Consider the following 17,355-nt stretch of genomic DNA (forward strand, 5'->3'; position numbering starts at 1 on the left):
ACAAGGTGAGAGGCGGCACCTTGCTATGGAGTGGGGTTGTACCTTGCCACACAGAGGGGTTGCACCTCAATACGTCAGGAGTGATGTGTAACTTGTTTGTACCTCTATATAAGAATGCATCCCTGGGGCGGTGTCTGTCTCTGGCCAAGGGGGCAGTGGAAAGTCCTGCCACTGACTGAGCCGGTCCATTGTTAGGGAGCACATATGTACTAGCTAGCAGCACCTTGGATATCAGATTCGAGGAGCTGGAGACTGTTTCTCTTTGACAATAAACCTGGCCCGGATGCCTTTATACCTTACAAGAGTCTGTGGTCACTGGGGGTTCTCTCGGGGTCTGCTGTGTCAACTATCTGTGCAGAGCTGGGGCAGCACACAGAGGGAACACACGCATGCAGCCGACTGATCTCAACATTGAATAGAGCAGAGCACCACACTGGTAGCATCTGACAACAAACAGCATGGGTTAGTCACCTGAATATAACCCTGACCGAGGTCCTAGGTGTGTAGTCAGATGGCTATCCTGAGCTGCTGCAGCCACACTGCTATTTTTAGCATGCTAGTTCAAGCAGAGCTTGCGTGTGTACATTTACCGGAGCTGGGAATCACACCTTACATGCATAAGGTGAGGGCTGTGCCTGAGTTTGCATTCAATAAATGAATACTCTGCAAATGGTACATTTATCAGGAATGTGCACCTCACTGATGTGCCATTAAACAGCATCACCACATCACAAGAAGGGCAGGTCTTCAAACTAGGAGATTTCAGTTCAGTCATAAGGGCTAGTTACCAAATATGAAGGAAAAAAAAAAAAGGGCAATTTTTTTTTAAGGGGGGGAAAAAACCCTAACTACTAACCAACACGAAACTAACACTAAACTACCAACTAATATTTATATACAAGGGAGAAATTAGCTGCTTGGTGTATAAGAGGTGTGGAAGCCACTAGGGTTCCAGCTCCTTGACCTTGGCAGTAAGAAGGAACTGAAGGATGGTTGTGTCTGCTCCTTTTTTTATGCTCTCAGGTTGGGAGCAAGTGGACATTTACGGCACAGTGTGGCCCCAATAGACACTGCTGGCCAAAAGAATCGGAACTTGAGTGCATGTGCACCAGAAGTGGAATACATATGGACAAGCACGTGAAGAATTAGGGTTGAGAATCTAGCCTTTCCATTCTGCCGAAAGAATACATCAACAACTATTCACAAGTTAAACAAGATTCTTCTTTATAGGGTCAGATTCTCATTTCTCTTGTCTCTTCGCAAAACACAGAACAAGGAAAACAAAAATCTTGGTATCTTTACATTCACGTAGTAAAATTTCCTAATCAGTTAGAATCTTTGAGGAGAGATATTGTAAGTGTTAAAGAATTGGGAGAGCTCTAAAACAGATCAGCTTGCTTCGAAGGAATCAACAACATCACCACTAATTCTGATTATTTTCACATTCATCTGCCCCCAATTTATTGTCTATAGATTTCTTTATACTATAGTACATTTGATTTTCAGTAGCACGGATAGCTTTGACCGAATTTTCTCCCACCACATTTTTATACACTTAAAGAAGTCTCTAACATAAGATCTGTTCTAGCAATTTGACATTATGAAATTTTTTAATCTTCAAGTTAGTACATTCTCTGAATAACATGAGAAAAAGGCCATCTCTCCTGTCCCCAAAAATAATCACAACAAAACACAGAAGTTGGAATAAGAGCTGAAAAGCAGTGTACCCCAGTATATGCCTCAGTTTCTATAATTTTAGTTAAAAAAATTAAAATAAATGGACAGATATTACTAATTCATTTTTAGTCTTTAAAAAACAAGAATTAACTCATTTTCTAATAAATTGGAAAAAATATATAGATACAACTTTATTTTAGTAATATACTAATATTTTAAAATTATAGCAAAATATAAATATTCGTCTGAGATACCAAAAACTGCAAAAATTTTGAGAGTTACAACAGACAGCACTGCAGAAGACACCGTATCATATTTTCAACCAAATGCAAAAATAAATAAAGCCTAGAGAGTTCCCTTGCACATGCAGCTTCTCATCCCTTGTTCTAATTTTTCAACCGTAAGTTACAAATTCAATTTTATTATACACAAACCTATTATTTTACAAGAAACATCATCAAAGCGATGGTCTCCAGAAGATGCAGGTCTAAAGAATACTGTACTAAATTTTGAATAATGAAGCAAACTTTCAGGAAATGAACTTAAAGAAGGAAGAGTGCCTTTCATTCGAATCTATAGGCAGGAAAAGAAAACAAAAGTGTTATAAACTTAGAAGAATTTTATTTGTGACAATTTAGAAATTAGAAAATTACCTTTACAAGTGCTTACTAATTAAAAATGTTATTCTTCAGTTCATCTGTATGTGAGAATCCTAATGAAATCAACTGAAGTCTTTCAGGATTGAATGGCCTCTTTAAGTTACTGACAGAATATTGCCATAATCAACTATATTTCCATAGACCTGCTTTCTATTTCCTGTAATGCAATGGACTTGAAATCCACGTTAATTTTTTTCTCTTTTTTTTTTTTTTTAGGAACATATCTTCATCTAATAAATGTACAAGCTGTGACAACTACAATGTTTTATTTAATATGATGATAGAGTGAATTAGCAGGGTGATGGAACTTTAGTAGAACTACTATATAAAACAGCTAAGAAAAACCTGAGTTGCTCTGTTTCAAAACCTTCATCATTATATTTTAAGGCTTAATTGTAAGTCAATGAAATTTAAATAGTTGAGATTAAAAGACTTATTACAGGTGTACCTTGTGCTCTAGATGGCTGAAAATTTGCAGCCAGTTGCCAATCAATTATCATGGGGAACTTCTATGGCCTGTTATTCTGGAAATCAGATTAGATTATTACAAAGGTCCTTTCTGGCCTTGGAATCTATCTAAATCCATAAGGTGTTAATAATTATTTCTAAAGCCCCAAGTGGTCTGGAACCCAATGGTCACTTCTTTCCCACCTCCAGTAATGGTACTAGTAATTTGTAAGGCCAAAATCTTGGACCCCTATTGTTTAGGCTCCAGTTTCCTCTGGAGATTAAACTATGAGAAGAATACAGTCAGCCGCTATCTGAGACTGAGACTCTATCAGACTAGGAAGGCCATAGAGTGGATCAGGGGGATCTCCCTCCCTCCCAGAGTTAAAATTAAACAAGTTTATTATTTACCTTTTGCATTACTTTTCTTGCCCATTTCAGTTGTACAATATACCACTGTGCTACGGGGCAGGAACAACGAGCAGCCCGGAAGAGCAGCAGAATTCGCTGAAGGACCCCAGACACCTTTTGACGATAATCTCTCTCAATTTTTAAAGGAGAATCATTGCAGTCTTTCTGAGAAATGTAAAGTTTAAGTACATGACAATAAGGCCAATAGTTTGGGAGGATATAAAGAATAAAGGAATTGAGCTACACATGGAATTTCTGCTCTTCAGAACATTTATTTTCTTTGTCTCAAGAACAGAGATTCCACAAAGTAGAAAAAAAAATTGAAAGGAGCTTTTCAAAGAGGCTTCTTGTTATTGCCACACAAGTAATTGGCTGAAGTTTTTTTGGAAGAAAAACTAAATTAGAAAGTTCAAACTAACATTCATGCAACTTCCACTAAATATGCTTACTTCACTGAGAGAAGCTGGTTGTGGACAGTATAATGGTGGTGCAGGAAGATATAGCCCATCAGGAACTAAACCACACAATTTTCTGGTGAGGTCCTTGGCAGAGTCTATCAAAAGTTGAAATGTTTCTGAGAGAATGTCTGCATCTGCCATAACAGCTGCTTTCAGTATTTCTTGCACTGAACCAAACAGGACATTTGAATCTTCCTCTTCAATGGGATCTAAAAAATACCAAGAATTGAAACCAATACAGTAAATGCATCAATTGATGCAATGCTTTCTTCTGAAAGTAATAATCAGCATTACATTATTTTGCATTCATTTTTCCAGAATTTATGAATAACTCACACATTTACTTTCTTTAAGATTTGAAAGTGTGAATAAATGTAGAGGTAAAAAAACTCCTTCTAATGCTTAATCATCATCTCTGGTTGTTTTTTGTTACTCAACATCTCCCACAAATCTGGATGTCTGGACTGTTCTCCTTTCTCTGCAGCTTATGGAGGTGGATCAGTGTTTTAGTGCTTAGATGCTGGTAGACCAGGTGCCAGGTCTTGCCAAGGCTGTAGGGGTCAGCTAAGCACTGAAATTCATAGCTGGAAACCAGACCAGCTCATCTGTATGCTAGTAGTGTTTAAGATAGATGTTAGATTTGTAAGGATGTGTTTAGACTCTATAAGATGCTTGTAAAGTTGCTGCATGCATTAATCTTAACTTGCAATGTCTATCCCATGTTATAAGTTTTGCTTTACAATTATAAAAATGCATGCTCTGAACTTCTGAACTGGCAGGAACAGTAGTATCCCTGCCCACCAAGGAGGATTATCAAAACTAAGTGAGCCATGGTGAAGCAACAAGATTTTTTAAAAATGGGCTAATAGACCTCTCACACCCATAAAGGTGCAAGGAAGCTTGTCCCATCAACTTGAGTTCTGGAAGAGGAAAATACAGATAGATGACAAGAAAATTTTTCATCTCTTTGCTGTTTGGACTCTCACAGGGCTGGAGCTAGGAAGCAAAAGCAGAGATCCCCAAGGTCAACCTGAGTTAGCCCTAAAAGATATTCAGTGCTGACAATTTACTACAGCTCTGTCCTCTTTTCGAACCATAGACTAGAACACGTGTGTATATGTTGCCTGTTTTAACCTTTATTTAACTCTCCAATTTCTTTTTCCTAGTTAACAAATACTTAGTTTACTACAGGATTGGCTACAAGTGATGTCTTTGTTGTGAGATCTAGGGTCGAAACTGACATGGGGTAAGTGACTGGTCTCTCGGGACTGGGAGCAATCTGAACATTTTGTGAACTTTGGTGTAAATAAACATTTATCATTAAGCTTGCCTGGGTGGCAAGAAAGACTGGAGTGTCCAACCGAACAGTCTGTGACTTCATGTTAAGACTATTATAGTACTTCAGTTCACATTTGTTACCTAGTTGATAAAATCTAATGATAGAACATAGCACCAGTTTCGGATGTCCGCACTACTTTTCAACAGTCTGCCCTAAGGTTGGAACTCATGGTCATGAACCACTCCAAACAGCGTGACAATGGTTAAGACAAAGAATACCGTAAATCAACTGCAAACAAGGCCCTGAAATATGGACTTCACAAACCAGAGCAGAATAAGGGATATGGATAATTTTACTACAATGAGACTTTCTGGGACACCGAACCAAGGGCAGTCTGATCTAGCTATGGGAGCCAACTTTGGAGAAGTGCAGAAAGATGACATTTTGTGTCTTGCTATACGATGAAATAATACTTCAGTGTTCTGTAACTTTAGTGCCAATGCAATGATGCTTTCCAAACTGTTCATACATCCACATTTATTTCACTGTGTCTTATTTTTATTATACTCTAAAAATGTACATTTGCCAATAAAGTATTTTATAGTCAAACAAAACTGAAGTGAATATCTGATATGTCTAGATCTTCCTCCCCCAACAAGAAGGAAGATATGAGCCATCTTGGGCATGGGAAAAGCCAAAAGACCAATGGGATACTACGCAGTGTTGTTGTAGCCTTGTTGGTCCCAGGATATTAGAGAGACAAGTGGGTGAGGGAGAGAGAAAGAGAGAGGAGAGAGAGAGAGAGTGTGTGTGTGTGAGAGAGAGAAACTTTTGAGAGCTTACAGAGACCTGACAAAACTCTATGTAAGCTCAAAAGCTCGTCTCTCTCAACAACAGACCTTGGTCCAATAAAAGCTATTACCTCACACACCTTGTCTCTCTACACAATTCTGGGCACTTACACAAGCTATCTGCATATATGGTGATGATAACTGTATCTTCGTGATGCTAAAGACAAACACTTATTTTTAAAGTGAACGCCTAGGATTTGTGGAATCAACTGGAATAAAGTTGATAGTAAATAGGATGAAACTATATTTTTAATATACCTGTAAATTGTTTATATTTAGTTCCTTCATTTGATGTTTCAAAACTGACTGGCTGTCCCAAGAAAGACTGTAGTTTTTCCTGAAAAATTTGTGTTGGAGTCAAGTTCAAAGGCAGATGTAAATCCATTTTCTCTGACCTGAAAGCATATCAAGAAACTATTAACTAATTATGAAGTAAAAAAATCAGTGGAAAAATCAAGGAAATTCTGTGGAAACATCTTTCCTTTTTCTGAAGGGGAAAAAAACCCCAAAACTTCCACAGATAAAATTATTACTCTGAGGCACACTGGCTAAAATGCACATCTATTTAAATCTTTTATCTATTAACCTGGAAGTGTCTTAGGGGAAGGACACTACCTGCTCTGCTCAGTAAGATACTTGATAATACATGCTATTATATAATAAAGCATGATGATAATCCTGAGTTCCCTTATTTGAACAAGCATAACTCACCTTAAGAAGTCACCATCACTTTGACAGTACAGATTATAGGCCACACCTATTGAAACAGACATTTTCCAGTCTCCAAGTTTGTGTGCTAGCCACACAGTCTCTGGAATCAGTCCACCCACAAAGAGCAAGTCAAGAGCATATTCAGCTGTCCATACAGAAGAAAGGTTCTGGTCTCTAACAGCACTGGTGACCAAAGAGTGCTGGAGTGGAACAACTCGAGGGAACCGGTCTATGAAAGGAAAATATTTTTTTAATCATGTTAATTACATACCCTGCAGGTTAGTGAAAATAAATTCAAAGTTTAAAGTGTGGCATTTGATCACACCACTTTGTTGCGTAACTGATGTTTTTTATTACCTTTAAAACATGGTATATGATTTTTAAAGGATAATATGGGGCAGATACTCAGCTGGAGAAAGTTGTCATAGCTCCATTAAACTCAGAATTATGACAATTTTCACAAGCTGAGGATGTGCCCCATAGGCTTTCCTCTACTATTAAGTATGTTCTCCCTGTCTAGCACTTACAGATGGACAGAACAAGTTGCCTCTTAACTTTCTCTTTGCTAAGCTAAATTCAATGCCCAAAATCATTGTTAACACAGGGTCCAGGTTGACCAACAATGCCTTGCACCCTTCCAGAATGTCGAGTACACCTATATTTAAGCCTCTAAAAACAAGAGCATAACTTAAGATACACACCAGCCCTTCCCCTGCAACTTTACTCTACTCCCTGGAGTAGACAAGAACCATTGGGGACATATGGTAAGTACATTTCAGCCAGGGCTGCCCTATAATGAGCAGATATAAGGAATGACTACATTAAGTCATTTTATTTGGTGCAAAGTGTCCCATCGAATTGTATTCTCTCATTCATTTCCATAGACTCCAACTGCCCTTCACTGTGTGAGAGAGAGTTGTATTGACTGGTGCAGGGATTACTTGCAGTAGGTTGCCATAGCTCACTCTGTGATATGAAGAGAGGTACATCTGCACCCAAAGGTATCATGGACTGCTCATTTCTGTGCTGAGTTAGGTGGGTTGTGCAAGCCACAAGTCTAGTCTTGCCATGGAGATTTGTAGCATAAGGGAAAGGGGCACTGCACAACCTGCTGCAGCACGGGAAGATTGCAGAAGTAGAAAGCCCATAAATCTTCAACAGTGTTCTCAGTCAAGGTGTTTAGAACACCATGTGGAGGTGAATACAGACAGACTCAACCTGACAGGTGTGAAGTAATTCATTCACCTCATGGGGGTGCTTTTCTCCCTACTCTCCCAAAGCCTACCCCAGCCTCTGTTGTAAAGTACCTATTGTTGAGACAAGGCATGTGAGCTTTACAGCAATGTGATTATAAAAATCAGCTCCTTATTGTGAGGGATGTGGCTGAGGAACTAATCTCCTGACTAAATGACTCCAAAGTAGCACCAAGAAGCATACCCCTGCAAATGTCATGGCATACCAATACTCTAAATAATCTCACTCTGCACATGACTTTTAGAGCATTTTTAAAATTACAAGCTCATAACATAAGGAGCATGTGGTATGATTACATTACCCTAATGTTGCTTACTAGAGCTTTTCATCTTCCCTTTAGTTAATTAAAACTATTTTCCTTGACAATACTTCCAAAGTGAAAACAGAGAATACATGCGAATGTTAGCGCACTTTGAAATATCAGCTCTTAAACCAGAAACTGCTCTCAGGGCAAAACTTCCAAGAGGAACCCTTGCAGAATATAGGCAGACAACACCTATTGTGCAAACACATATTCCCAGAAAGCTGCCAAGGACAGGACCAAAACACACACTAGAAGATGCTGCTTGGATTTAATGGATTTAACAGCATGTCAGCTTGAGTCACCCAGTTACTCTAAAGTCAAGCTGCTTGGAACACCACAGCTCACAACAGAGCCCCAGTCCTTTTGCACATGCACGAATTATTTTCTCCAGACACACTGCATATTCAACTTATATCCTGAATAAATTTTAACATACTGCTTCTTTCCCCAAAAGGGTAGTGTGCATCAGACAATAGCTGAGATTTATCTTGAGCGGGTGATATCAATTTGAGGTGTGGCAGCATCAAAGTTTGAGCCTTAGATGTGTGTGAAAAAAAGGCATTATAAGAACTGTACAATTTTGATGTCACATTATTATAGTTTTAAGGGAGGGCTGTATCTTGGGAATCCCTTGTTCAAACAACCTCAAATTTGGATCACTAACTACTCTGGATCCCCATGAGGCACAGCAATTTTCAAAACAATCCAAGTATGTGGATTATAGAATAAACTGAGAATAATCTGTACTATACTTTTTAACTATGACATGAAAGCTTAAATATTTAAACATGAAAATATTCTCAGCAATTACCACAGCTACAAAATATTTGTTCTGTTGGCACAAAAAAAAATTTGCAAAAATATCTTAATAAAACCAAGTATAATTTTATCCTTAATACTAGAATTATAAAAAATAAAAATCACATATCTAAAAACAGAGGACTTACCTCTTTAAGGTAAGATAAGGCAAGGTAACACTGCCACACAAACCATAACACTAAATCAGAGCCAGTTAAAATATTTTTTGTTTAATGGAATACCTTGGTTGATGTGAAGCGGAGGCAGAATGTCGACTTTATGTGGGGGAAGTATATAAAGCAGATGATTAGAGAAGTAGGCAGCCATGAATCGTGCCATGGACTGTATTACTGCCATTGCAGCTTCAGGATGAACATCTCTTATCATCCACAATTCATATTGAGAATGTTCAGCATCTAAGAGATAGACATCTAATTAAAATGTTTTTGACAATAAAAAATTGCTATAAAAATTGAGCACTAGAACTGTTTAATTATAGTCAACACAGCTGTGTGCACAGAACAAACTGGCCCTAGTCATTTCCCCTGACAACATTCCTGAGCCTTTTAAAACAGAAAACACAGAAACCTCATACTATTAATTACTAGTTAGTAACAATTCCCTTTGAAGATTTTTTACAGCTATAAACTAGAGATGGGCCCAAACCACTAAGTTTAGATCCAGGACTGACTCTGAACTTTCCCAAAGTTTTGGTTATTCAGATCTAGGGCTTTGATTCAGCCCTTTATAAAGCAAGGAGCTTAGTCACAAAATTTGCATCTGTATAAGAATACAAATGTTTCCAAAGTTTGTGTGCTTAGATTTAGAATTGCGACCAACGATATGTCAACAGAAGTCTTTCCACAGACTTCAGTGATTTTGGACCAGGCTTTAAAAAAAGGGAACTTAATCAACTCACACACAAACCATAAACTATACAATTAAAACTGTCTTCCAAACACTCACTCTAATTATTACAGACTAGACAGAAGTTCTGCAGTTAATTTTTTTTAAGAGACAGAAATATTGATGATTCAGAAGTGGGAAATTAAAGAATTAGAGGCTGAAGAATGGAAATAATTAAGGAACTCTCAGCTTCTGTCAGAGTTACACAGAAAACCCATCTTCCATCCCTTAAGAAAAGAATGTATTCAATCCCCAGGGAGCTCTTAGAATTTTTAGAAAGGAATCATGGAGTCAAGTTCTTACAGGAGCATAAAAGTTAGACACCAGGTTATCTAAACAATGTCAACATACATTAGTAAAAGGATTGGAATTTTTTTTTAAACAAATAAACATACCAGAAAAATCTTCTATATGTCTTACAGACAGCTGAGATCGTCTTAGTATCTCTCTCACAAGATGGTCGCTCAGCCCCTGAGCCTCAGTTAAGTTGTAGTGATATAGGTGGCAATATAATATAGCAAGATAATACCTAGTTTGAAGAAACGGTGTCCTCTTTTCTCCTACATTACAAAAAGAAACAAATGCAGAACTGAATATTCAAAAGCAAAGGAAGATTACTATAGGTTAAAAGGATCTCTCTCTCTCACAGCTGTAATCCATGATGCAGAAAAACAAATGAGCATAAAAAAAGATTCACAAAGGCTAAACATAGCAGATACCCTTCACCTGAAATTGACTCTATGTAAACATGATACAACTAAGGATCCATAAGTTATAGAGGGAGCAGAACTGGAGGGCAGACATTCTAGAGGATGAGATCCTATTGCAAATCAGTGTATTATCAGTCAGAAATCTGCATGGGAGTTAATTCTCCTCCTTCAAGTTCCACTTCTGCAGCCTATACACATTTCAAAAAGGGGGTTAGTGAGCAGTTGTGATGTTACAAAGGCAGCACAGCTCAAGTTAGACATGATGCCTGGAGGGGCTGAACAGAAAGCAGCAAGTAGAATGCAGATGCATTGTGCCTCAAGATCCTGATTTGTCTAGGTATCCTCAAATACCAATAAGGTTTCAAACATCTCTCTCTTAGTGACAAGTTGTAAAGCTGTGTAACTGAATAATTTTATTGGATATCCTGTGAAATGTGCAGTATTTGGTGACAAATACAAGCAATACGTAGTTTACCTTTTTGCATTTTTATTGTTTCTTTAGGAAAATTAATTTAAAAAATCATAAAACCTCCCATATAACCCCTGTCCACTCAGCATACCTGAGGACTATTCCTTCTCGTAAGACATGAGTGGCTGTCCTCAAAAGGTAGTCATGTAAAGATTCTGGAGTACTTCTTTCCTCCTTCCTAACTGTCTATTAATACGTCAGGAGTGAACATCAGGGGAGGAGAAGAGCTATTTAATCTAGACGACAGTGCTGCTACAAGAACAAATGGGTATAAATGGGCCATACATAAGTTTAAGCTGGAAATCAGAAGGAGGTTTCCAATCATCTGAAGAATATGCTTTGGAACAGCCTTCCAATAGGAGTAGTGGGGGCAACCTAACTAGTTTTAAGATGGAGCTTGATAAGTTTATGAATAGTATTATCCAATAGGGCTGTCTACAATTCTGGGAACTGGACTCAATGAACCAGGAAGTCCATTCCAGACAGTCTACTTGCTCAAAGGGATTTTCAGCTAGGATTTATTATTTAAAACAAAACAAATTCCTCCTTTAACTTTACAACTTCTGAAATAATTGTCCTTTGGTTTTTCAAATGTATTTAAAAGTCTTCTGGACTCAATTTTTATTCCTGAGCAAATTTTGACTTCAAGATAACAGCTCTGAAAAATAGCTGTCTTTTACAAATGTGCTAACAGCATGTTAACTACAGCAGAGAAGTATGAACATCCTTGCCAATATATTGTGCAGACATCTGAAAACTGAAAAGATGAACACTGCACCATTTTTCCCTTGCCTTTTGCTTTGGTTTCTTGAAGAGCCCTCTTCCACAGATCCACAGATTCTTCGTATGAGCCTAAAAGAAACTGCTCCTCACCTTTAAAAAAAGAAATAAATAAAAAAAATCGTCAACAAAATTACAAGGTATTCACGTCTTTTCACACATACAAACACACAAATCTATATCTGTTTCTATTTCAGTTCAAATCTTTGCCTGTTATTAAATACATGACTTTTAACCACGATATCAGAGAAGCTGTCATAAATGGTAGCACAATTCCACAGCAGCTACTACATGTGCAAATTTCTCAGTCTCTGGAAAACCACTCTTATTCTGGCCAAATGCCTATTTGGCAGCAGGAGTGAAAATAATAATTCTGAATTACAGACTTTTCTGGGTTAAACATTTCTGACTGCAAAATCACTATTAAAGTAGAATTAAAATTGGTTACAATCTCTTTCCACAAAGCTTTCATAAACTGGTACTTTTTAGCATACTAACAGTAAATTCAGAAATACTAAGTGTAATTAAAAACTTTATGGTTCAAAAACATATCTTATTCACAGTGATAAGCATTTCCTGTTACTTTTTCAACTTTCACATCATTTTCTTTGTTGTTTTAGTAATAAATAATAATAGCTCAACTTTATATAATAGTCCCTTTCATTCCAAAAGGCAAATCTCCCAACGAAATAAACTTTATTTTGCCTGCATAAGAATGATAGCGCCCTATTTACACATCATTGAAATGTTGTGGGGTAATTGGTGGAAGCCAAGTGAACAACCAGCACAATAATGGGAGGATGGAACTTTTTTGCCAAAGACACCATCAGCAAACTCCTACTCTGGGGGAAAGCGGCATGGAACTTTAAAAACACTCTCTGTTTGTAAGGTCTCAGCTGAGAAACGAACATACAGTGAAGTGCCCAGGACTCCATTTATCTACCTCAGAAGAGACAAAGCTGTCTCAATCTTGTTAGGATTCAGATTTGTGGTACCAGGATGCCTATATATTTCAAACTTGATTCAGCAAACTGAAGTCAATGGAGTTTTTCCATTGAGTTCAATGGGTTTTGGATGAAGCCTGTAATGTTTAAAGCCACTAAACTAGACGTAGAAATACTGTTAACCATAAAATATTAAGATGCTTTAGTTGTGGGAGCTCAGAAGTTTGATTAATTCCTACTATAACTATCTCATAAAATAAATTAATTATGAATAAGTTGTACCTAATCTAATATTCAGTCCATACAATTGTCATCTGATTACAGTTTCTTCCAATATACTAACCAATCACAGAATTGAGCTTCCAGGTTTGTTCCAAGGTCTCTCCTGAAGACTGCAGGACTGCCTGTATATGACCTAGAAGTTGTGCAACAATGGATTCTTCATGTTTAATCTTCATTTCAGTTAATGACTTGCCATCCTTAGATATTTTTCTGTTTAGTTGAGTCTGATACCAAAGCACTTGTTTATATAATAACTGCCACAATATCATCAACCTGCGTATCAAAAAGTAATATACTATCACTGACAAAAAATACAGGTTAGCTGAAACAGAGGGATAATTCTATCTTATTCCTCAAACTTACTTGTTATTTTGTATATTATATTACAGCTACAGTAATGTTTTCTTCAATATTTCCACCATAATTTTATTTTTAGCTCTATATTTCACCAACGATATTTATAATTTTTTTCATTAATATTTTCATCTATTTTCTTGGATAGTCTTAAGAACCATATTTTATGCTGTTGTTTTTCTTTTGTCTATTAAACTTATTATCGTACAGAACTTTTATTAATAATTTACAGCTTTTAGTGTTTAGAAGAATCACTCTAACTCATGAACCCAGGTGTTGCTCCCACACAGTTATTTGTTTTATTGAACTTAGTACAAAACATAATAGTACCTGTGTCAAATAAATAAATATATGACACTGTATTTCACTCTAATAGCAAGGAATTACCATGTCTGCTTTAATAAATTACCACAATTTTTTCAGAGTACAAAGTGGTGATGAGATAAAATGCTGCTGTAATTCTTCTCTAATAAAACAATGAGAAAGAAATTAAATCCCATTTTTAAAAAGTTTTTAATGCACATTAACAATCATACCTGTTGTCTGGCTTTCCACCAAGTTTTACTGCCTGAGGAGGTATCTTAAGCAGAGAATTCAGTGAGGGAAATTTCTGAGCACTGCTCCCATCAAGAACTTGAAAAATAGGCACAATCAGGGAGTCAAGCTCTATAGCACTGTTAACATCAGAGGATGCAGACATTATTTCATAACAAGGTGTGAACTTCCCATTTAGACTACGTGCAACCATCTTTAGCAAACAGAAGCACCCCAAAAGGTGTTCTGAGAACAACTGATCTTGGTGCTGAATAAGCATCAGTTTTACAGTCCATGATGTCAGCTTTACCAAATGCCCAACTGTCTGTCTGTCTCTCACATCCCAGTACAGGACAGTTAAACACTGCTGAAAATGTTTTAAGATAGCATGCATCCATAGCTTATATTTTTCAGACTTGCTTAAAAATGCATCATGGGTTAGTAAAGGGCTTTTAATGAACTGGAGAATGTTGAAAAGGTGGGTAATGCAACCTACTGTGTAATTCAACAGCATATCTTTTTCTTGCACATTTTTTGAAATCCCTATCCCCCAGGCTGCAAGAAGGTTTTTCTGAATTGAATTTAGTTCCATAGATAGATCATCTTTTGAATCAGTATCATCTTTTGCATGAACAGTGTCAAACATTGATGCAAATTCCAACCGGCCTTGATCAGCTCTACTGAAAAATGAATTTGGTCCCTGGCTGCAGAAAGTAGAAGAGTTATTTTGAAATTGCTTGTCATCATCAGATTCGTCTTCATAATCCTATATCAAAGGGAAAAAACACACATGTAATCTGATTTGGGTCTATTTTCTTGAAAGCAAGGCTAGTGAAAGAGGCACAGTGAAGATTAACAGGTCTTACATATGAAACCTCTATCCATTCTAAATCATCTAACATTCAAAAAGCAATTAGCATAGTGTGTATCTGTTTCTGTGGACTCTACTCCCCACCTCATTTGCTGTCCCAAATAGTAAGGCTCAGAATGCGGGTAAAGGGGAATTTTTGCTTCTATAGAAGAGATCCTCAAAAGCAAGGAACACAGCAGATTTGAAAGGCTGCATGGCGAGTTTAACATACACCCTTTCTTCCTAAAGAGATTTTAAGATCTATGAGGTATACAAATAGCAGTACATGTCAAAGCGTAAAACTCAGTATTTTGAACAGCAACAGAAAGTGACTTAACAACATATATTCTATTAGCATGCATTTTTGGAAAAGAAAATTAATTTCTGAAAAAAATCATTTGTTTTAAGATGTTTGAAAACCATTAACATCCTGCTAAAATGACTGATAAGAAAATCAGTGCATTTTCTAGAACCTATAAGCCAAAATAAAATTAAAATTTTTCCTAAGAATTTGTTTAATGTAAAACCATTTAAGCAAATTTAGTAAGAGTATAATATTCAGAATATGACTTAAAATAGAGCTCAGGATAATTAGATTTTTTTTCCACATTCAGAATTACCTAAATTAGATCAGATGCATTAATTATACAGTAAATAGAAAACTGCTGTTAAATACCTGTAAATCTGCTGCTTTCTTCCTCAGTTCTGCTGTTTCTTCTTCTTGGAGGAATTTTGGAATGGTAGAAAGGGTAGAATTTTGGTTTCGATGTTGTTTCAATAGGCTAGCTTTTAAAGAAGCCAAGGATCGCAACTGCAGCCTTTTCCCTTTAGACTGTAAAAGATAAAAGTAAGAGAAACTACCTTAATATTATTACATATTTGTCTGTCTCTGGTAACACCTACAACATGCTAGATACTTTCCAAGCATAAAAGAAATTATTCCTGACCTAACCAATTTACAATCCGAGAGCAAATATACAAAGGATTAGGGCAAGGGTAGGCAACCTATGGAACATATGCCGAAGGCGGCACACCAGCTGATTTTCAGTGGCACTCACACTGCCTGGGTCCTGGCCACCGGTCCAGGGGGCTCTGCATTTTAATTTAAATTTTAATGAAGTTTCTTTAACATTTTAAAAACCTTATTTACTTTACATACAACAATAGTTTAGTTATATATTACAGACTTATAGAAAGAGACCTTCTAAGAACCTTAAAATGTATTACCGGCACATGAAACCTTAAATTAGAATGAATAAATGAAGACTCGGCACACCGCTTCTGAAAGGCTGCCGATCCCTGGACTAGGGGAAAGGGGCATATCCTAAATAAACTGGAGACGGTATCTGGCCATGTTTTCACAATGCAATGTTGTAACACCACCAGCCAATTGGTTTTTTTCTCTACTTATCATGGCAGAAGTGGGTCTTCAGGAGGGATTTGAATGCATGGAAGTAACAGACTGACAGACTTAGTATGGATAGTCTATGCATACAAGGCAGTGGGGAAGAAGGTGCAGAAATGCTTGTGGGAGAAGTGGACCATCACAGATCACTGTGCGTGCTATGCCTTATACCCCTCCACAGTCCCTTGTGAGTGCATCATTCCTAGTGACAGAACTGGGGCTCCGCTTCACTCAAAGGAGACTCCTGCAATTCTGTCACTCGGACTGCATACCTAGGCTTCAGCAGGGTCTGTTTTGCTTGGCTTCTTGTACAAGTCTTCTCTCAGGAGCTCTAATAAGAAAATATATGCAATGACTCAGCTCAACCTCTTCAAAATGAAGTATTATTTATTAGCCAACAGGAACACATTATTCAGAGAAATGGCTTACAATAACCAAGAAGGCTTAAACAAATGACTATTAACCAAACTTCATTCTTTCCTTGTAAGTTGTGGGTGAGACCCACTCAGCCTAGACGTTCCTACTCTTGGGCTGAGACAGTCAGCCATTGCAGCATTCTTTCAGTCTCTCTCTGTCACAGACTAACCTCCACCACTTCCCCTCTAGGCAGGGGTCTTTAACGGATTAGAGTCTCTTTGATCCTAGACTCAAGCCTGGGAAAATAAACCCGCTCGTCTGCCTTGGGCCAGGCAGATGAGGACTTCCCATTTAATAGCTCCCACACAGTTCTGTTGAAGACCTTTGGTATTCCCTCTGGAGGGATCTCATCTCTGCCATTGTTTCATTTCCTGTTTTGATTAAATCCATGCAGTCACACAGAATAATATCAAATAGATAAACTGAGACACAAGTAATAGTCACAGAAATAATACAGAAGTCTACCATTCTCCACACAGACAAACACCTGTGGGAGAAATAGTGTGTCAAGGCTGCCAACCCTAGCAGTGCGGATGAAACGGGGGCAATGAAAAAAAGAGACAAGAATTAGTATTCTGGGAAGGATAAGGTTATGTAGGCACCTGGATGGCATGAGAGGGAAAAGCGTGAATTTCATGTAATATAGGAGGAGCTGCCAGTGGAGGAATTGAAAGAGATGGATAACATGGTTAGAACAACAAGTAAAGAAACCAATCTGGTAATTGTATTTTCTAAATACTGGAGATATCAGGAAGTCTGAGAGGAGAAAGATGTTACAATAATCAAGATGGAAGATCATCAGACAAATGTTTTAGTTGTAGGGATAGAAGGAAGAGATCAGATCCCTGGAACAGA

The 17,355-nt window shown here is 37.4% G+C and overlaps 1 protein-coding gene across 5 annotated transcripts in view; it reads right to left on the reverse strand.

The window, feature by feature from the left end:
• CPLANE1 (ciliogenesis and planar polarity effector complex subunit 1) overlaps positions 1 to 17,355 on the reverse strand; it is a 181,764-nt gene that overhangs the window by 111,175 nt on the left and 53,234 nt on the right. For all 5 annotated transcript variants that reach the window (XM_050943762.1, XM_050943758.1, XM_050943759.1 and 2 more), the window contains 11 exons: positions 15,355 to 15,510; positions 13,831 to 14,594; positions 13,002 to 13,213; positions 11,727 to 11,807; positions 10,151 to 10,315; positions 9,092 to 9,265; positions 6,494 to 6,722; positions 6,041 to 6,177; positions 3,644 to 3,861; positions 3,195 to 3,359; positions 2,112 to 2,250 (listed from right to left, as the gene is read on the reverse strand). In XM_050943762.1, the coding sequence (XP_050799719.1) occupies positions 2,112 to 2,250; positions 3,195 to 3,359; positions 3,644 to 3,861; positions 6,041 to 6,177; positions 6,494 to 6,722; positions 9,092 to 9,265; positions 10,151 to 10,315; positions 11,727 to 11,807; positions 13,002 to 13,213; positions 13,831 to 14,594; positions 15,355 to 15,510 (2,440 nt within the window). The remainder of the gene's footprint in view (positions 1 to 2,111; positions 2,251 to 3,194; positions 3,360 to 3,643; positions 3,862 to 6,040; positions 6,178 to 6,493; positions 6,723 to 9,091; positions 9,266 to 10,150; positions 10,316 to 11,726; positions 11,808 to 13,001; positions 13,214 to 13,830; positions 14,595 to 15,354; positions 15,511 to 17,355) is intronic.

Source organism: Gopherus flavomarginatus, chromosome 3 (assembly GCF_025201925.1).
Source record: "Gopherus flavomarginatus isolate rGopFla2 chromosome 3, rGopFla2.mat.asm, whole genome shotgun sequence".
NCBI lineage: Eukaryota > Metazoa > Chordata > Testudines > Testudinidae > Gopherus > Gopherus flavomarginatus.